The sequence below is a fragment of the Histomonas meleagridis genome (genome assembly GCF_020186115.1).
Source record: "Histomonas meleagridis strain 2922-C6/04-10x chromosome Unknown contig_24, whole genome shotgun sequence".
Taxonomy (NCBI): domain Eukaryota; phylum Parabasalia; order Tritrichomonadida; family Dientamoebidae; genus Histomonas; species Histomonas meleagridis.
Window position 1 is genome coordinate 459,202 of NW_027150826.1, and position 21,936 is coordinate 481,137.

General features: G+C 30.4%; 6 protein-coding genes across 6 annotated transcripts; 4 read left to right on the forward strand and 2 right to left on the reverse strand.

Moving 5' to 3' along the window:
* Positions 1-395: 395 nt before the first annotated feature.
* Positions 396-1,895, reverse strand: GO595_004034 (ATPase, AAA family protein; the record flags this gene model as incomplete). Its single annotated transcript, XM_067917121.1, has 1 exon — positions 396-1,895. One exon carries the CDS (start codon positions 1,893-1,895, stop codon positions 396-398), a length of 1,500 nt encoding a protein of 499 aa, XP_067775929.1.
* Positions 1,896-4,732: 2,837 nt separating this feature from the next.
* GO595_004035 (uncharacterized protein) lies at positions 4,733-5,785 on the forward strand (the record flags this gene model as incomplete). The annotated part of the gene is made up of 1 exon (XM_067917122.1): positions 4,733-5,785. The coding sequence occupies one exon, from the start codon at positions 4,733-4,735 to the stop codon at positions 5,783-5,785; it is 1,053 nt and encodes a 350-aa protein (XP_067775930.1).
* A 3,385-nt stretch (positions 5,786-9,170) lies between these two features.
* Positions 9,171-10,540, forward strand: GO595_004036 (choice-of-anchor G family protein; the record flags this gene model as incomplete). Its single annotated transcript, XM_067917124.1, has 2 exons — positions 9,171-9,186; positions 9,261-10,540. 2 exons carry the CDS (start codon positions 9,171-9,173, stop codon positions 10,538-10,540), a joined length of 1,296 nt encoding a protein of 431 aa, XP_067775931.1.
* A 2,081-nt stretch (positions 10,541-12,621) lies between these two features.
* Positions 12,622-13,077, forward strand: GO595_004037 (40S ribosomal protein S13; the record flags this gene model as incomplete). The annotated part of the gene is made up of 1 exon (XM_067917125.1): positions 12,622-13,077. One exon carries the CDS (start codon positions 12,622-12,624, stop codon positions 13,075-13,077), a length of 456 nt encoding a protein of 151 aa, XP_067775932.1.
* Positions 13,078-14,332: 1,255 nt separating this feature from the next.
* On the forward strand, positions 14,333-16,692 carry GO595_004038 (splicing factor 3B subunit 3; the record flags this gene model as incomplete). Its single annotated transcript, XM_067917126.1, has 2 exons — positions 14,333-16,604; positions 16,682-16,692. 2 exons carry the CDS (start codon positions 14,333-14,335, stop codon positions 16,690-16,692), a joined length of 2,283 nt encoding a protein of 760 aa, XP_067775933.1.
* A 1,065-nt stretch (positions 16,693-17,757) lies between these two features.
* On the reverse strand, positions 17,758-18,405 carry GO595_004039 (NADP oxidoreductase; the record flags this gene model as incomplete). The annotated part of the gene is made up of 1 exon (XM_067917127.1): positions 17,758-18,405. The coding sequence occupies one exon, from the start codon at positions 18,403-18,405 to the stop codon at positions 17,758-17,760; it is 648 nt and encodes a 215-aa protein (XP_067775934.1).
* Positions 18,406-21,936: the final 3,531 nt, after the last annotated feature.

Sequence of the window (21,936 nt, forward strand, 5' to 3'; positions counted from 1 at the left end):
ATAAAAAAAATTGCCAACCGTTTATTTTGTCTATGTTATCATGATAAAAAAGTGACAATCTGCATTCAAAATTCTAATATCATTATGAACGATAGTATTCAAAATTTTATAATAAAAATAAAAATATCTCGTGAAAATCGATATATATATATTTATGCTATATCAATTCTGATCGCAACCATAATTAAAGGAGGTTATTTCTATCTAATTCAAATGTTCACAAACTATATAAAAATTTATGATTTATCTAAAATTTTGTTGGCTGTCTACATGTTTTTCATTACAGGTCTATATAAAAAATTCATTTTTTGTTGAATTAGTGATTAATATAACAAATTCACTTCGAAATAATTCAAATTTGTGTTTTATTTAGTGAATACAATGTAATATATATTTTATTCAGCGCCTTTCGTTTGTTTCCATTCTTCATATTTCTTCAATGTATTTTTATCTACAGAACTTTTCCTCAATGCGACGGCTCTTTCGAAGTCTTCGTCGGTGATGATAACCTTCGCCTCTTCAACGGACAAGTTCACCCATTGGTTCGTATTCAGCAGCGACGTTTTCCTATCGAACACAGCTTGTGCCGCATCTCTGCACAAATTCGTAATGTCTGCGCAACTATACCCGTTCAGTCTCTGCGCCCACATCTTCAGATCGAATTCCTCGTCGATCATTTCTCCGATGTTCATTCGGAGTATCGCTTCTCGCCCCTCTTCGTCGGGCAATGGTATGTATATTCTCTTTTGGAACCTTCGAACGAGTGCTTCGTCCAAATCCCACGGGAAATTCGTCGCCGCGAGAACAAACACTTGGCTGTTCTCTGTGGCGCTGTCGATTCCTTCCAACTTAGTAAGAAGCTGCGCTTTCATTTTGCGGCTCGCTTCGTGCTCGCTTCCGCTGCCGCGTTGCGAGGCAATGGAATCGATCTCGTCGAAAAAGATGGTCGAAGGCGCCATTTGCTCAGCTAATGTAAACAAATATGAAACAAGTTTCTCGCTCTCGCCGTGCCACTTGGAGGAGATGGTCGCAGAGGTGACGTTGAAGAAAGTGCGCTTGCATTCGGTGGCAACAGCTTTCGCTAAAAAGGTTTTGCCAGTGCCGGGAGGGCCGTAGAAGAGAACGGACTTCCATGGCGCAAGAAGACCTTTGCAGATGTCGGGACGCATGGGCAAAATAACAAGGTTCTGGCGTAGGAGACGCTTGACTTGGGAAAGGCCGGCAATGGAATCCCAGGAAACATTGGGCTCCCGAATAAGAATTCCCATATCGATGATTTGTTGCACAAGTGGATTGTCAGTGGGATCAAGTGGAGGCTTTTCGTCGTCTTTTTTGGATGGTGCATTGGGGGGTGATGGCTTAGGATTGGATGGTTTGTTTTGTGCTGGTTTATTATTTTGTGATTGTCGATTAGTTGGGACAGATTGGCGACGACCAAGTTGACTATTTGGAGCACGTACTTGTGAAACTGGTTGTCGACTTGGAGTGACTTTACGTGGTTTAGATATATTTACAACTGGCCGACGTTCAGGTGCACGGAGTTCTACTTGTGGATGATCGACATTAGGTGAATGTAAGCGTTGAGGAGGCTCTAAAGCTATATCGAAATCTGAATTTTTTTTGTGAGATTGATGATTATTTTGAGGCTCGTTGTCAAGATTTTCAAGAATTTCATCAAGTATGTTCTTAACACGAAGTACTGCAGCTTCTTCATCTTTGATATATTTTTGAAGTTGTGTCCACTTTACTAATTTACTTGGATCTTGACAATTATCAATTTCATTACTAGTATCTTGTTGTGCATTTTGATACGAACGAATGGATGCCTCATAATTTCCAAGTCTAGCATGTTCTCTTGCTAGATTAATATGGTTTATGGCAGCACTATCGCTCATTATTTTGTGTAAACATTAGAAACGTATTGCCGATAAGTCCATCATATCATATTTTCATTCAATTATATTTAATTTGTGAGAAAATAATATTCATTACACATAAATACTCAAATCTCCAGCGAATTGTGAAATGAAATTTATTTACTTGAGTATTAAATCCTTTAAAAATGTTTATTTACAAGTTTCATATTGAATGATTTTCACTTAATTCCTTCAGTGAACTTAATATATCAGCCGCTAAAGATCTCCATCCCTCTCTTTCCACAATGTTTTGCGTTGGCTTCTTTATCACCGGAATATTTCTTTTAGATTTTCTAGATTTCAGTGCGTTCAAATTTGCCTTTTCGAAGTTAATAATATTTACGTAATTTGTTGAACCGATTAATTTCGAATTATTATTTAGCCAAGCAGACAATTCCATCAATGAGCTTCTTGCCTTTAGACACATGTTCTCTCCCGTTGTCGGGTCACAAACCATTGCCATACTAATTATCACCTTTAAGTTTTCTGCCAATTGATTTAATTTCTCTTGTTTAGTTTCTTTACATTTTTGCAATTGTTCTTGTAACTTTTTACTTTCCGCTTTTAATTCTCTTCTTTTATTAACTGCGTCGACTCGATCAGCTTTTTCGTCGAATAATTCATCCAATTTAATGTTATTCATTTTAATTCTATTTTTGATATATTCCGATATTAATTTCGAATGATCTGTTTGCGCATGATAATAATTTTCATAACATTTATCAAGTTGTTCTGTTAATTTTATAAGTGAAAAGTAAAACGATTCGTGTTTACTTTTCTCGGATTGAAGTACTTCGGAAAGTTCTTTAATTTTTTGGTTTTGCTTTTTAATTTTTTCGGAAAGTTCTTTACTTTTATGTACGAGAGAAGTATTTGGTTCATTTGTATTATTATTATTTATAAGTTCTTTCGGACAATTTAGAACATGATTATGATTATATGTTTGGATTAGTTCACTTGGATTAGATAAATATTTGGAAAAGCGTTGTATGTCTGCTTTCTTATTAGAGCGTAAGGATTTGATCTCTTCTAATAATTGCGTCGCTGTTTTGTTCGTTGTTTTCACTTGTTTCTCTTCTGTCTTATGCGTTATCATTAAATTCTCAATTTGACTTTGATAAAAATGTAAATCAACAAAATCTTTGTCAATTTGCATTTGCTCAAATATTGAACTGTCATTAATTTGATGTATATGTGAAATTAAATTCTTTAAATGTAAAAGTGAGGCACGATGTGCATCAACTAATGACTTATAATTTTCAATGGCTGTGTCATCATCAAATTTATATAAGTCTGAATTTATGTTGGCAGTAAGAATTCGATCTTTAAATCGATTAATATCAATATATTCAACAGTGGTTGATTGATCAAGTTTTGAATTGAAAAGTGTAAAACCGTTGGAATTTGAGAAGACAAACCGCGTATCGGAAAAACCGCAATTTAAATCAAGCTTTAACCAAATAGAAAATTGTAAATCAAATGCCCAAGTCTCAAAAATAACACCAGTCGTTGTGACAATAAGCATATTATCAATGTATGTAGTTAAATGTGGAAACGTTGGTCGAAATGGGGTATAAACATCAATTACTTCTGTATCTCCAGTTTGTACATCAATAATATAAAGAAATTCATTAGCAACATTGTTATTTGAAACACCACCAAAAAGACAAACTTTGGTATCATGTAAAAATGTGAGTGAATGTCGTGCAAATTCAAGTTTATCTTGTAATTTAAGAACTTTTGTACTAAGTGTACCTAAATTGAGAAGAACAAAATCTGATAGAATTTTGGTCTCAGATTCATCATAACCACCTGAAATAAGAATTGACGATATAGTTGGAATATAAACTGAACCATGATATTTACGTGGTGGAATGTCATTATAAATAGGGTGCCAAGATTCATTTTGATAAACCCAAAGTTCATGAGAATTGACTCCTTCTGGTAATACTCCTCCAAAAACAAAAAGTTCTGTTCCACTAGATGTCACAGATTGACCTGGACGACAACTGAATGGAGTGTCTTGTATTAACTCCCATGTATCTGAAAAGCATTGATAAAAATTTGATTGAGTAACACAAATAAATGAATCATGATACTTGAAAACTTCAATTTGTTGATTTGTGTTTATCGAGGCAGGGGATTTCTTATATGTTGAAACTTGTGAAACGAAATCGAAGAATTCGCTCATTTTTATAATATCATAACGGCTCCTGACACTTTTTGATAAAAAGACCGTTTTTTATGAAGAGTTTTTATAATAGATGTTATCAAGCTCCGAAACAAAGTTAGACATATCATTGCCTCCAATTTTTACTGATTGTTATGAAGTTGTTGCTACAAGAAAATATCAAGATTTAATGAATTTTATATTTTCAGATAATGTTTGCCCATGTATTCATTATAAAGATCTAATAAAACCTAAAGCTATCATTGGTTCTAGTGAAGAAGAGTTTAAATCTTTTATTGATATTGGTACAAGAGATAGATTATTTATTCAAATTCCTGTTTTTGTAATATGTTATTGTAGCTGTTTCTTGCATGGTTCTACCAAAGAAAGTTTACTTTCGGCATCTTCTAATTTTCTTCAAAATTATATCAAAACAGTTTATTCCAAACTTGATGATTCAATTCTTGATATCATTATCCCATATTCTATTGTTGGGACTTTTGAACAATCAAAATATGAAATAATATTTCCATTTATGCTTTTTTTATCCAAGCAATTTACGGTACCAATTTTTTTCACGCACTTTCTAAAGTGTATAAAACATCTTTCTGAAGACTCCAAACTCATTCGTCCTCAAATAGAACTTATGACTCGTCTTATCACATCCACTGATATATCAGAATGCATATCAGAAATTCGTCAAGTTGCACAATTAATCTCATCACATGTTCCTCAGAATAGTACACGTTCTGTTACGCGTCTTCTTAACTCCATTGATAATCCACAATCTCCTAAACCCAATTTTTATCTCTCCAACTCCAGTCAATTCTCAACATTTTCAGCAGGTTCAAGTAGTCGAACAGTTAGTGTTGAATTACTTGAGAATTTTCTTGACCTAATTGATGATAGTGTTGAAAATCCACTTGAAATTCTCAAAGAAATTAACGATCAAATGTATCGACTTAAAATGTTTCCTAACAAACACGATGTCACTTCTCTTTTTAATTTTGCGCTTCGAACATATCAAACGATTCGTACACAGTCATGTTATAACATAGTGTTTAATCTTATGACGCAAATCAATAATTATTGCGAACCTGAGAAAGTATTAAATCTTTATCTTAAATCCGTTTCTCGTTCATCACGTTTAAATGAATTTATTGAACAATGTTATCAACATTTCTTATTAAAGAATAAACAAAAGTTACCAAAAGAATTAAATTATCCAACTTCACTTACAGCGAAAATACAAAATATACAAAGAAATGATATCGAACTCGCATTTAATTGTTTGTCTTGTTGGAGCTCTGCTTATGATGGAATTATTAGAATATGGAATTTGTTGTTGCAAGAAAGTGATTTGGATATTAGCGATCATTTCGATGCATTAAATTATGCGCAAAGATGTTTCTTGATTCATGGATTAAAGGAATTAACAGAAGAAAATAAAGATATTAAAAAGGAAAAAATAGAAGAAAAAATTAAAGAATTGGAAAAAATGTTACCAAACGAACCGAAAAGTAGTGTCGTCTCAAGAGACGCGGAACAATGCGCAAATAAAATGAGCGAAGTAATGTTAAGTAGTTCACCTGCAAAAGATACATTAGGCGCAACTGAATTAAAGTTACAGGCAATGACACCTGAGCCGAAGCACAAAATGGCAGAAACAACTTATATGTTTTTGACTCCTAGAAAATAATGTTTTTGTAAAGATTTTGTAATTTATTGATTTGTTTAAATATCTAATATTAAATATTAATTTAAAAATTATTTATAACAAAAAAATTATAATTTTCTCAATATATTTATAATAATTTTAGGGTTTTCGAAGGGGTGAATGGTATAATGGTTAGTATTGTTGATTGTGGCTCAATAGACCCGTGTTCGATTCACGGTTCACCCAAAATTTTTAATTTTTTTTTCATGATTAATGAAAATAATTTTTTTTCTTTTCATATAAAACCAAATTTAGTGAATCTTAATGTTTTTGAAAACAAAATCTCATTTTTTTTGTGAATAAGAGAGATTAAAAATTCAACATTTACATTTGATTTCAAATAAACACATCAATAATTTATCTAATGACTGTTCCTACGCGTGTTATCCCTGATACCATAATGAACTAAACATCTATGAATAAAATCAGGATCTTCAAAACATGACCATATCTCAGAAGGGGCACGTGCCATTGCTTCTTCGATTTTAGCTTGAATTGTGGCTGCCTTATGCTCATAATCAGGTAAATCACTCCTTCTCCTACTTGATTTAGGCAATGAAGATGGAACATTTTTTATTCTGTCTTTAATATATCCTACTGTTTCCAGATTTTGTTCTTGAACAAACTCATTTATAACATTTAATGGAATATTCATAGGCTTGGAGTTTGAAAAACGTCTTTTTCCGATATGAATTGAGATTTTAATTTTAGGATAACCTCTAAAAATAACATTTTCATGTGGTGTCATTTTGAATTTCCCTGATACTCGCATGTCATACCTGCAAATTTTTAATGGAAGGAGTAAAGCTGCAATTTCTGTTTCTTCATTTTGCATTACTGCAATCAACTTAATCTGTATTTTCTCGATATTATAATTTTCATCACCAAATGGGATAGATAGAATATCTTTTGAAAAGTTGATAGGATCTTCTTTGCATTTTCTTGTTATTTTAAAAACGTCAGGATCGTTTAAATGTAATTTAAAGAACATAGACTCGCATTTATAGATGTCTTTTATCCTTATGTTCTCTGTTGAGTCAATCCTCACGTGCACTTTCATTGTATGAGCGGTTTTTTTATCTATCGTAAATCTCAAGTGTTGAAAAGTTCACTTTTCAATGTGTAAAATTCGGTTAGAATTGTGGTTATTTCGACATAAAAAAAACGTTAAAAATATTTTTTAATTAGAAAGTATACACAATTTTCCAAAAACGTTTTTCATTATTTTCCTTGATATTCTTTATAAAAGGTATATGTTCAAGTGCTTGTGCGAATTTTAACATTTTTTCATCATATTGAATTCCATTTTGTTTTTGAAGCAAAAACACAATTTGCTCATTGCGTCTATTCGCAGCTATTTCGATTGCTGTTAAGCCACTAATGTTATTAGAGTTTAAATCGATATTTTTATTACTTTGAATAATTAAATTTACAATTTCAAAGTTACTAACTGAACACGCGTACATTAAAGCGTTCATTTTATATTCGTCATCTTTAATATTTACATCGATATCATTTTCGTTTAATAATAACTTTACGATATCAATATATTTATAATAAACAGCATAAATTAATGCAGTATTACCATATTTATCTTTCTTATTTATATTAATATAACTTTTAGTTTTTTCATTATGTAAAATATTTTCAACAGATTTAATTTTATTACATTTAACAGCTTCAATAAAAATTAATGAAATTGATTCACTATCGATAATAAAATCATTTCCTGTTCTATTAACTAATTCGATTGCAATTTCCGGATTAATATTTTGTTCATATAATGCATAATTTAATGCTGTTTTTCCATAATCATCTTTAATGCTAATATCGATATCTTTTATTTGAAGTAAATATCGAATAACATCAACACTTTCTGATTTTTTAGCTGCGATAATTAATGGCGTTCTACCTTTACAATTCTTTTGATTGATATTAATATTATTATCAAATGAATAAAGTAAAACAAGTATTAATACATTAGGTGTAGAACATGCCGCCATAAATGCAGTATTACCAAAGTTATCTTTTAAATGTATATTAATATCTTTTTGTTGAAGTAATAATTCGACAATTCCAACAAAACCTTTTTTACATGCAAATATTAAAGGCGTATTATTCGCAAACGCTCTCATGTTGATGTCAATATCTTCATGTTCTAATAATAATTGAACTATTTCAAGATTTCCTTTATCTATTGCTAAGGTTAATGCCGTCATTTTATCATTACTTAGATTATTTATACTAATATCTTTTCGTTGCAATATTAATTTAGTTATTTCATTATTGTCGCTTCTAATTGATAACATTAATGGAGTATTTCCATTATTATCTTTAACATTTAAATTGATTTCTTCTTTGCTTAAAAGCAATTTAATGATTTCATTATCTCTTTCGAGAATTGATATTATTATTGGTGCTTCTACTTTATTATTTGGTTGATTTATATCAATTTCTTTTCGATTTATTAATAATTGAACTATTTCAATACTTCTTTTACGTTTATTTCTTCTAGAATTAGCAATGAAACAATGATTGAAACCATATGATGTTTTTTTATTAGAAAATTCGGAACTTTTTACTTGAAGAGCATATGATAATAAAGTCATTCCATTTATATCTGAAAGATTTACATCAATTTCTTTACGATCTAAAAGTAATTTTACTATTTCAATGTTATTCTTTTTGGTTGCAATCATTAATGGAGTTCGATTTTGTTTATCTGAAAGATTTATATCAATTTCGTCATGATCTAAAAGCAATTTTACTAGTTCAATGTTATTTTGTTTACTTGCTAAGTATAACGCTGTTTGACCTAATGTATTTTTAGCATTAATATTAATACTCTTTTGTTTAAGAAGTAATTTAGCAATTTCATCATGCTTATTCACAATTGAAGATATGAGCGCTGATGGGTTTTCTTTTCCATTTGCATTAATATTAATATCTTTTTGTTCTAGAAGTAATTTAACTATATCAATATAACCTTTAGTTGATGCAATTGTTAATGCTGTTTCTTCTTTGGAACTTCGTGCATTAATATTAATGGATTTTTGTTGAAGTAATAATTTTATTGTCTCATAATATCCGTTATTACAACAATATATTAATGGCGTAAAATTGTTTTCAGAAGTTGAATTGAAATCAATATCAGATAATGTTAAAACATATGAAATAAGTTCAATATTATTAGATACAACTGAATATGATAATAACTTGCTCGAAATTTTTTGATATCGTTTAAGAAAATATTTAACAAGAAATAGTTTACCATTTTCGGCTGCTATTTTGATAATCGTTTCATTGTAATTTAAATATTCCTCTTTTTCTAAATATAAGTAAATTTCATAATTGTAATATTGAAGGCATGCAACAACTAGACGGTCTAGAACTTTTGTGGCTGAAATTTGTGATTCGCCATTATCATTATCTTCATGGCGCTTATTCCTATTGGGAGGGTTAAATAAAAATAATGTTGGGGTTTTTGGTGCAGAAGTTGTCAATCCAAAACCAGATTTAAATCCTGTTGAGTTTGATGGTGCAGAAGTTGTATTAGATGACAATCCAAAACTAGATTTAAATCCTGTTGAGTTTGATGGTGCAGAAGTTGTATTAGATGACAATCCAAAACCAGATTTAAATCCTGTTGAATTTGATGGTGCAGAAGTTGTATTAGATGACAATCCAAAACTAGATTTAAATCCTGTTGAGTTTGATGGTGCAGAAGTTGTATTAGATGTCAATCCAAAACCAGATTTAAATCCTGTTGATTTTGATGGTGCAGAAGTTGTATTAGATGTCAATCCAAAACCAGATTTAAATCCTGTTGAATTTGATGGTGCAGAAGTTGTATTAGATGTCAATCCAAAACCAGATTTAAATCCTGTTGAGTTTGATGGTGCAGAAGTTGTATTAGATGTCAATCCAAAACCAGATTTAAATCCTGTTGAATTTGATGGTGCAGAAGTTGTATTAGATGTCAATCCAAAACCAGATTTAAATCCTGTTGAGTTTGATGGTGCAGAAGTTGTATTAGATGTCAATCCAAAACCAGATTTAAATCCTGTTGAGTTTGATGGTGCAGAAGTTGTATTAGATGTCAATCCAAAACCAGATTTAAATCCTGTTGAGTTTGATGGTGCAGAAGTTGTATTAGATGTCAATCCAAAACCAGATTTAAATCCTGTTGAGTTTGATGGTGCAGAAGTTGTATTAGATGTCAATCCAAAACCAGATTTAAATCCTGTTGAGTTTGATGGTGCAGAAGTTGTATTAGATGTCAATCCAAAACCAGATTTAAATCCTGTTGAGTTTGATGGTGCAGAAGTTGTATTAGATGTCAATCCAAAACCAGATTTAAATCCTGTTGAGTTTGATGGTGCAGAAGTTGTATTAGATGACAATCCAAAACCAGATTTAAATCCTGTTGAGTTTGATGGTGCAGAAGTTGTATTAGATGACAATCCAAAACTAGATTTAAATCCTGTTGAATTTGATGGTGCAGAAGTTGTATTAGATGTCAATCCAAAACTAGATTTAAATCCTGTTGAATTTGATGGTGCAGAAGTTGTATTAGATGACAATCCAAAACTAGATTTAAATCCTGTTGAATTTGATGGTGCAGAAGTTGTATTAGATGACAATCCAAAACTAGATTTAAATCCTGTTGAATTTGATGGTGCAGAAGTTGTTGAACCAAAACCAGATTTAAATCCTGTTGATTTTGATGGAGCATGAAATATATTAAATGATAAACCTTTAGGTCCTGTTGATTTTGATGGTGCAGAAGTATAAAGATTAAATCCATCTCCAAACTTATACGCCGGATCAAAATCTACAAATTTTTTTGCATTTTCTGATTTCTTTTTGAGTATTGCATTTTGAGGAAGGCCGAAACTTGTACCATTAACATTAAATGTTCCATCATTTTCTTGATTTGCATTTTCATTTTCGCAAAGATAAACGAAGATATCATTTCTATGATACTTAATTGCAATTTCATAAGCTCTTTCTAAATTCTCTGGATAAAACTCTATACAGTGATGAAATATTTCGATATTTCCACCTGCAATTGCATATTCAAAAACGCCTTTTAATTTAGCGTAATTTAACATTAAAAATTTGAAACATTTAATTGATCCATAAAACGCCGCATATTGAATGAGAGTAACATCTTTGTTGCAAAGCTCAGTATACCTTTCGTATTGTGATTTGCTTATTTTTGCATTAGAATTAAAATTGGGATGTGATGCAATTTCTTGGAGTTCGTCAATATCATCGTTCCGAATTACTTTTGCAATCTCTAATGGGTTAAACCCTTCGTGTGCTAATTGCTTATGAAGTTTGAAGTCATCTCTTTCAAGGTCTTCTTCTTCAGGTTGGTCGAAAATATTAATTCTTTTTTCATTTGTGAAAGCACGAGATAATCCACTGGAAAATGGATGGTGTTTCCGTACATAAAAGGTATTTTGGGCACTTTTACTCTTTGATGGATCTTGTTTTAAATGCATATAATATTTGGAACTTCTGTTTGAGACAAAAGTTGATTCAATTAAGTCTTCTTCAATCATTCGAAAAAGGATATAATCGACTTCATTTCCACTAACTGGAAGAAGGAATTGACCAAACATTTTGAAAATCTGGATATTTTCATTGAGTAATTGATTTTCTTTGGTTTCAACTAGATTTAAATAAAGAAAATATAAATCAATGTCTTTCCTTTGTGAAAGGAAGGATGAATAAATGCACTCAAAAAGAATAATATTAAATGATTTTTGAAAATTTACATTAAAATAATTCATTGTTAATTGAACAGCATTTTCAACGTTTTCTTTATCAAAACCAAAAACAATTTCTCTGATTGATTGCATATCATCAAATTCTTGTTGATCATGAGTAGATTCCATCAAGGAGAATGCTGGCTATGTATTCAATAAGTGTCATATTAATCACACGTTAATGACTCAATTTTCTGATGTTTACTTTATCAAAATTTTCTGTTGACAGAATATAAAAATTCTTGGGCACCCCCAAAATATTTACCGATAGAATATTCTCAAAAAGTGGTATCGGTTTGTCGAGCTCTTGAAATCTCACGTTGTGTACTGCAAGTGTGTGCTTCCAAAGATGGGCATAATTCAAATTATTAAATCGTATTAGAAAAGATTCTGAATATACCAATGAATGCTATTTATTATGTTAGTCTAATGAATATAATCGAATGAACACTGAATTTATAGCGTTAAAAATGTAACTTAATAAATAAAACCATTACTTAGATGAAACTATTTATATTAATACTTCAAATTATTCAATATATATAATGTATACATATATTCTAATGAATATTAATTTTAATTAAGATAATGTCTATTTAATTTTTGTGGAAATCTTCATACAAAAATGGGTACATCAGTATATCATATATGAAAATATCATTTTCATTTATATTTGATGAATTAATAAATAAAAATATTTATGAAATTGATTTATTAGAAGATGAAAAATTAACGTCCTCGAGGACTTTTTGATTCATTTACATCATTGACTTTTTGTTATGTTTATACTCTGACTTTTTGTAATGGGGTGCCCCCTTCAAAATTCTCAAAAAGTGGATTGGATAAAATTCAGTATATACTGACCCACTTTTTGATAATTCTCATACGAATTTTTATTCCCTCGTGCAACAGTTGTTGGGAGTCCAAGCTCATAGAATAAAAATTGAAAATCTTCTGAGCATTTCGTATTGCAATTTATGAAACTTTAGCCCACAACAAAAAGTGGCAAAAGTTGGCGGTTTTGGTCGACCTCTTGTTTTAATGGGTCGTCTCCATTCTCCAGGAAAAGGTATTTCAGGTTCAACAATTCCATACCGCAGAACAGCTCCACATTGGCTCCAACTTTCAGGAGAAAATGTTGTTCAACTCATTTGTGACTATGCTAAGAAAGGAATCAGACCATCACAAATTGGTGAAAAGCTTCGTGATAGCCATGGTGTTGGTCAAGTTCGTGCAGTTACAGGCAATAAGGTTCTCCGTATCCTTAAAGCTAATGGCTTAGCACCAGCTCTTCCAGAAGAATTATACTATTTAATCAAGAAAGCAGTCAACGTTCGTAAGCACCTTGAAAGGTCTAGCCACGACATTGATGGTAAGTACCGTCTTATTCTCATCGAATCACGTATCCATCGTCTTGCTCGTTACTACAAAGCAAGGCGTATAATTGCACCAAACTGGAAGTACAATGCCCAAACAGCATCTGCTCTTACCGCATAAACAATTTTCCAGAATTTTTTTTTGTTGACATTTCTTTTTGTGTGAAAATATATTTGGCATTTTATTTCGATTTAATTTGATAAAAGAAGAAAATGAACGAAGATTTCTTAGATGATGAAACTCAAGAGGAGGAAGAGTATACTGTTGAAAAAATTATTGGCTACAGGTATAAAGGAGGAAAACATGAATTTTTGGTAAAATGGTTGGGATATGATGCACCTGACTGGGAAGAAAGACATAACTTAAATTGCAGGGAATTAGTACTTGAATTCTTCTCGAGGGAACATATAAAAATGAACAAAACACAAGAATCACAAACAATTCCTGAAACACCAAAAGTTGTAGAAAGACCAAGTGAATTTTCCGTTATTAAGTCTTTTGTTGACGAAGATGTGGATTCTGTAAATCAAGCACCTTGGAAAATTTCTGAAATCAACTCTGAAAAAAATGAAGCAATCGTATATAACAATGATGACGAAACTGATATGATAAATTACCCACTAGATAAGCTAGTTGAACTTTATCCATCATTAGTTTGTCAATACTTCATCGAAAAAAGTAAGAAAGAACAAAAATAATATTTTTTCTTTCATTGCAACCATTAGGCCTTTTGATCTTTTGATCATATCAATATGCAAAAAGCAAATATAGAATCAATAAATTTGTACAATTATAATATTAACCAAATCAAACTCAAAACTTTTAAGCATGAATATTTGTTCTTCAACAATGTATGAGATACTTTTATTAATTTAAATTACAAGGAAAAAAAACGAGTTTTTCTTTTTTTTTCATGATAAATGACAAAATATTTTAATTCAATTTTATTGTGTCAAATATTTCGTTTCAAAATTCCAGACCGTTCTGGATGAAATCTTCCTTCTTTCTCCACAGAACATTAAGGCATCCTTTTAATATTAAGGATGTTTTATGTGGAGTTTGGGTCAATTCTGAAGATACTAGTAAAACACAATTATTATTTAATTTATCAACAAGTTTCCAAGTCCTTCAATTACAAGAACTTCCTGGAAATAAACACAAATTACAAAAAAGATTTTCGCAAACAATGCTTTCAAAAATTAAGACAATATGTTCAGGTCCATTAATTAACGGATTAAATTCTTTTTTTGCATTACGTGAAAATGACATTATTCAATTTCATTTCTCTGAGGAAGATAATTTATTTTTAAAACGCTATCAAGTTAATCTTCCATCTTTATTAATTTCATCAAATTACATTTTTTTCAAAAACTGTATGTTAACTATTTCTTCATCACGCGGGGGCATTGGAACCATTGATTTCAGCGGGAAAGATCCATTATTTATGTATACAGAAAAGCCAACAAATTGTTGTCATCAATGTTTTCCCATGTCTTCTGGTTTTATATGTCGTCTTGAAGGCGACTCTAAAATCATCCATTATACCCAATATCCAGGAACACCTATTCATGTTAACACATCATCCGATTTCGAAATCACACATTTTTTTGAATTTCAAAATGAAATTATTCTTTGCGGGAAAGGTGTCTTAGTCATGCCCAATGGAGATTTTATTAATCTTCCCAACACAATGGACACCATTATTGATCATACATTAATGACAGATTCGATTATTCTTCTTTTGACCTCCAGTGGCTTACTTCTACAATTTAATGATTGTTATGACCTTACCACCATCGAAACACATCCCAAGTCCACCAATATTTATCATTTATCAGATGAACTTTTTTTGATCAGATATCCAAGTCGTTATTGTATTGGCAGTATTAATGATCACACTGTTTCCACACGATTCACCACAAGTAATGGCATTAAAATGTTAAAATATGGTTCACAAATTGGATATATTTCACCATATTTTATTACATCATCAAACAACAATTTAATTTTATTAAAACAAGGATCAACAGTTGGAACTATATCAACGACTACAATTAGTGATCCAATTTATGGGATTCATGTTTTTGAATATGAGTTACGACATTTCGTTGCAATTTCTCATCATTCATCAACACGATTACTCGAAATCACAGGCAAACAAATACAAATGTCAAACGCAGTAAAGTTAAAAGAGAACTCAACAACATTAGGTATAGCTGTATTAAAAACTAAAAGTAATAGTCAAGCAGTGATACAAATAGCTCCTGAAAGTATAATATTTTGTTCATCAACAAAAAATAAAGAATATACATTACAAGCACAAAACGCTCAAACTGTAGCATTCGCACATAACTCAAAACAGATTTTAATCGCTTATTCAAATAGAACCGTTTTCTTAATTGAAACACAAAAAGGTAATGGTAATGATATAGATAAAACGTCTTTCGAACAGGCATTTTCGATATCAACAATGGCACTTTCGAAATCTGATCCATTATATGGTAATGCTGAAATGGTAGCTTATGGAGGAACAGATCAAAAAAACCAATTCATACTAATACAAATGGTGTCTTTTGATCAAGCTGCAAGAACAAAGGTTCTGACGGAGCTTATGCCTTGGAATGTTGTATCATTAGAATTCTTAAATGAAACATTACTTTGTATCGGTTTGGGAAATGGTGCAATTGTAATTGGGAATGTTAACCAAGCTCAAAGACATCTTGAAAAGGTCGTAAGTATACAAATTGGAAGTGGTCCATGTTTTTTATCAAAAATGTTTTATAAGAATGCTCCATGCGTCTTCGCTTTAAATTCTAGACCTTGTGTTATTCATGCACCCAAAGGAATTCCATTAATTTCCCCACTTTCGATGACTTCTGTTTCTTTTGCTGCTCCAGCCCCCATTGATGGCCACTTTTTATCGGTAACCGGTCAAAATTTATCGGTTAACGTCCTCTCAGACATTAACAATGAATTTTCTAATACAGTATTTCCAATGGAATCAGAAATAGTCACTTTTACTCCTATGCATAGAGAGAGATTTATTATTATTGCTTCATCAAATGCTTTATATGTTATGGATCCAATCAAAAATAACGCAAGAAATTTGAATGAGTATTTCAAAAGAATTGACTACTTTGAGAACGAAACCGTTATATCGATTGATGTGTCAAATCCATCTCAAGTCGATAAGCCGACGCCTCAAGCATATTTATCTGTTGTGACTAGGACACCAGATAATCAATCAATATTAAGACTTTATACTTTTAATATAAATTCAATATCAACACAAATTCACACGCCAATAATTGGAAATTATTGCCAACCAATTAATGCATGTTGTTGTGTTGTTATTGGTAATACTCCACATATTATAGCATGTAGTGATGAAAGTGTTCTAGATTTTAAATCATCAAATAGATTAATTCGTTTAGTTGTACAAATTGATCAAGTTGGAAACGAAATGTCAGAAATATTTTATTCTCATCATATTGATAATGAATATTATTTCTTTATCGGTGATAAGAAACGATCTGTTAAATTAGTTGAATTAAATAATGAATTAAAACAATTTAACATAATTGCAGAAGAAGGATTTCCACGAAGGATATCAACCATATCTAAATATGGTGATACATCTGTATCAGGTGGAGATGAACAAGGAAATATATTTATTATGAACAAGGAGACCGTTAACATACCGGAGACCGTTAATTTGGCTCAGGGACCGTTTAATAATTGTAAGAAATTAAAATCTTCATTAAATTATTTTATAGGAGATATAGTTGTAGGGACAAGTTTTGTATCAGGACAATTTAATTATCTTTGGTATTGTACATCAGGTGGAGGTTTTGGATGTTTTATGATTAAGCCAAAAACGAATGCGCCTGCTGAATGGAACAATGAATATACGAAACAAATTAACATATTACGAATTTTAGAATTAGAAATAGCATCATTATATTATCATTTAACAGGATGTGATCAAATTACATTTCGAAATTCAATGTATCCATCGACGAATGTTATAGATATAGATACAATTGAGATATATTTTAGACTAAAAGAAGAATATAGAACTGCAATATCGCGGAAACTTTCAGAGATATTTAAAACAAGCAGCTATGTGAAAACGCCTGCTGACATAGACTTTTTAATACATAAGTTTTTAAACTATTTTTTGTTTTGGAAAACAAATCACATATAATAAAAATCATATTTTCATTAAATTATTTGATCAAATTTTATTGTATTAAAGTGTAATTAATTTTTCGATTATTTATTACATATGAATTGGCGTAAAATAAAATGTAAAGAAGAGATCAAAAAGCGCTACAGTGAAATAAAATCATTTACATTTATTTCCATTTAAACCTGTAACTTTAAAGTGATTTTTTAAAAATGATTGAGATAATAAATTTTACATAGTACTAATTGATTATGAAATATTTTTTTGTATCCTATATATTTGCTTGAATAAAAATAGTTTATTTTTTAAATCACCTGCAGTTTTCTATATAATGAGCTGTATAACCAATCAATAAATCTGGCACTGAGACTTTTCTTAACGCTGGGGATAAACTCTTTCTATATATTTCATCGCTGGAGCCTTTTTTGAAGGCTCTTATAGAGTTGTAAGAAAAAAGAGAAATTGAGATATGTGTAAAAATATCAAACGAGAAAAATGTTTGTCGGCTTGTGTAAATCTCTCAATTCACCACTTTTTCATAATTTATCTGGTCGTTGCCCATTTTTTCCTACAACTCTCAACATATTGCTTATCATATTTGTTTAATTTAGTTATCTTACGAGCTTGAAGCCCCACGTCATGTGACCAAGAGCGTTATAGGCAGCAGGCCAGAAAGCGCCGAGCATCTCCGTATAACGTGACATGGAAATGTTGCCCAAGTCCAACGTATCTTGCCAACCGAAATCCCTTAGCAATTGCTCCACGGCAATCTTTGCCTCTTTGTCATTGCCGCAATAGAATCCCGTAATCTGTTCCGGTAACTCTTGCGGAGAGGTCATCATGTTGTACCCGAGATAGTTCAACGTCTTTACCACCTTTGTGTTCGGCAAAAGTTTTTGGATTTCCTCTCCAAGACTGGTATTCCCACTCCATCTTGGATCGAGCATTACTTGTCCATCCTGATGGAGATAAGGGTTTGCCTGGTCAAAAAGGATTTTTCCTGCCAATAGTTCCTCACCAACACCTTGAAGCACCTCTATGGAATGAATGCCCCTTACACAAAGGAAAACACGTTCCCCAAACTTTGCCGCATCCGCAAATGTGCCATGAGAAGCATGTTCTCCATGTTGTTTTGCCCATGCTGATGCTTGAGGATTGTTGCTTGTGCGTGAACCCATCATTACCTCATGCCCCAACTCAATAAGCTTTCCGGCAATCGCACAAGCCACACTGCCCGTTCCTAAAATTCCGTACTTCATAATTTAAAATGAAAAATTATGGAGCATTCAGAATATACGATAAAAACATTAAAATTTGAGTATTTTATGCATTCAATTTTTTGATTAAAATACCAGAGACCGTTAATCAGGTTCAGGGACCGTTTGATAATTTAAAATCTTCATCTAAATATTTTATAGTAAATACAGTTTTATATACATGTTCAGGACAATTTAATTATCATGAATTAGAAACAGCATCATTATATTATCATTTAACAGGATGTGATCAAATTGCATTTCGAAATTCAATGTATCCATCGACGAATGTTATAGATATAGATACAATTGAGATATATTTTAGACAAAAAGAAGAATATAGTACTGTAAATCACATATAATAAAATTCGTATTTTCATTTAACTATTTTTTTAACATATTTAGCCAAATTATAATGTATTAATGTGTATTTTCTGATGTTCATTTTTTGTCGATTTTTTGAAATTTGTTGGGTTTAAAGATGGCGATTGGATTGTGTTTTTTAATACATTTGCGCATATTGTATGGATCGATAAGAATTCCTAAAATAACTGATTCAAAAATTCTATCGTTCATCTCAATTTTTCATAACAAAAGTGTCATTATATTTCTCGGCATTTTTTTTTGTCATTAGAAATAAATTGCATTGAAAAAATTAATTGCAAATAACCGTCATAAACGACCAATTTTTTCACAAAAAAAAATTGACTTGCTAAAATGTATTTTTGCCTTATTGCATTATGCTTTGCAAATGACTTATATGAATTCTCAACCATAACAGGCAGAAAGATCGTTTTTAAGTATGAGACAAGAAAAGCTCTTTCGTCACAAAATTCTTGGGCATATGTTTATTTTCCACAAACTCCAAATATGAATTTAATGAAAAAGCAAAACATTAATCTTGATGTTAAGTATATGGTATATCTTAATTTGTATAAACTTTTTTTAACAAATTCACAAATTTCTTATTTAAATAATAATAATGCCATGATTCATCTCCTACAACCAGAAGATAAATTGCTTGACTCTGGTGTTATGGAATGTGATATGTTATATGTTCAAGGGATTTTTAACCAATTCACTCCATCTGTTAATTTCTTCAAGATAATTACCAAAACTGAAAATTCCATGATAATCAAAGCATTTAAGCCCGAAGAAACCATAAAATATTTAATTGAAATACCTGAAGTTGAATCAATTTGCAAGTACACTCCTCCAAAATTATCGAACAATCTTGCGCCTGGATTTACACAAAAAAACACAGAAAATATCACAAAAGACATGAATGGTAATCCAACAATACCTCGATATCTCACATCTAAAGGTATCACAGGCAAGAATCAAGTTGTTGCCACCATTGATACGAGCATAGATTATTATCACACCATGTTTTATGATCCGAAAGTTGAGTTTAAATTTAATCAAACAATGTCAAACCATCGAAAGATATTATTCTATTACAATAGTTATAAAAGCGAATCAGAATTATATCAAAACATTCAAATGCGAGAACATGGAACAAGTACGTCGTCAGTATTCACAGGTAGTGCATATAATTCCAATAGTTCGATTAGTTCATATAATGGAATGGCACCTGATGCTAAACTTATGTATCTTGGAAGTTTATTTGATTCATCAAATCCATATTATCAAGAAATGAACAAACAAACAGAAATTCTTCAAACAAATAATGTACGCGTATTCTCTAACTCATGGAGTAGTTCTAATTCCACGTTTTCTCTAGAACAAGATTACAACTATGATCATAGTTTATTTTATAATGACGTGAATTGTTTATATGTTTTTTCAGCAGGAAATGATGGTGATACAAATAAAGAATATTCAATAGGTTCTCCATCATCTGCAAAGAATATTCTTTCTGTCGGATCAATCGAACGGATATATGATTATCAAAATTATCATATTTTTATTAGTGATGGAACTAGTAATGTCGAAATTTATATAACATCACTTGAATTACCTGATCTTTTAATTGCGTTTTCAGAAGCGCGATATTTATCTGATATAGATGACTTTAGTTTACCTAAAGGTACACTTAAAATTCTATATTTAAATGAAGAGATATTTCAAAAGTATTCCATCGAATATATTATTTTAAAAATTAATGAACAAGCAGAAAATTATGAAATTTCAGTATTTTATGTATTAGATATTTCTAGTGAACGTTATGAAATGATAAACAAATATTTTAATGGTGTTAATTTAATTACATATTATTCTAATTCACTTAAAAAAATGGTTGGAAAATATATTCAAATTCATATTAAATATGATTTGATGGTTAAGAAACCTATTTCAAGTCTTAAGAGAATTAGTTATTCATCAGTAGGTCCTTCACGTAAAGGAATATTAAAACCTGATGTAGTTGGACCTGGTTCATGTATCATAACAGCTAATTCTAAAACATATATTGATAAAGATCATGGATCAAATAATAATAATTATGAAGATGATTTAATAATTGTAGATGGTACATCATTTGCTACACCAAATGTTGCAGGTGTAGCTACACTTATTTCGCAATATTTAGAAGATAAATATTATTTAAATGAAAAGATTAATGTAAATTCACTTTTATTAAAATCATTAATAATTGCATCCGCTTCTAAACTTGATGGAAGTTTAAAACCAGATTGTTATTATGGACATGGATTAGTTGATATATCAACAGTATTACCATTTAATGAAAGTAATTTTGGATTAAGGTTTAGTAACTTAATGCATTTTGTTAAAGGTAATTTACATCATATTGGGAAAATTAATATTAATAACAAAAATGTTTCATTACGAATTGTAATGTGTTCACATGATCCACCACTTAATACAGTATCAGCTATACCAATATATTTTGATTTAGATTTAATAGTTGTTTCACCAACAAAGAAAATTTATATTGGTAATGGACGTACTCAAGATACAGAACATTTATCATTAAATGAGAAAGTTATTATACCAATAAATGAATTAGAAATTGGAGAATATGAAATACATGTAATAAGTAATGTCGAAATATTAGAAGGTTATTCAATACCTTATGTTGTTACAGTAGTTGGACCATTTACACAAGATGACGTTGAGTTAAATCCAATGTATATTGAAATGAAAAATACTATCGAATGTATACCATCAAAAAATGGAATATGTGAAAATGGAAAATTAAAATGTAATTCGAATTATGTTGGACAACTTTGTAATATACAATATAAAACAATCTCTGATTATACAACTAATTCAATTGATATTGAACCAAATGAATTTATATATTATAAAATACCAATACAAAGACAATTTTCTAAATTAATTTTAGCTTCAATATCGAATGATCATTATAATATGTTTTCGGAACTTTATATAATGAAAACGAAAGATGATTATTTACCATTACATGCATCTACCATATTTAATGTACCAAATCCTTATTATATATTTAATATTAATGATAATAATAAATTTATGATAATCGATACATCCAAAGATAATTATGTAATGTTACTTAATAACTACAGAGATAAA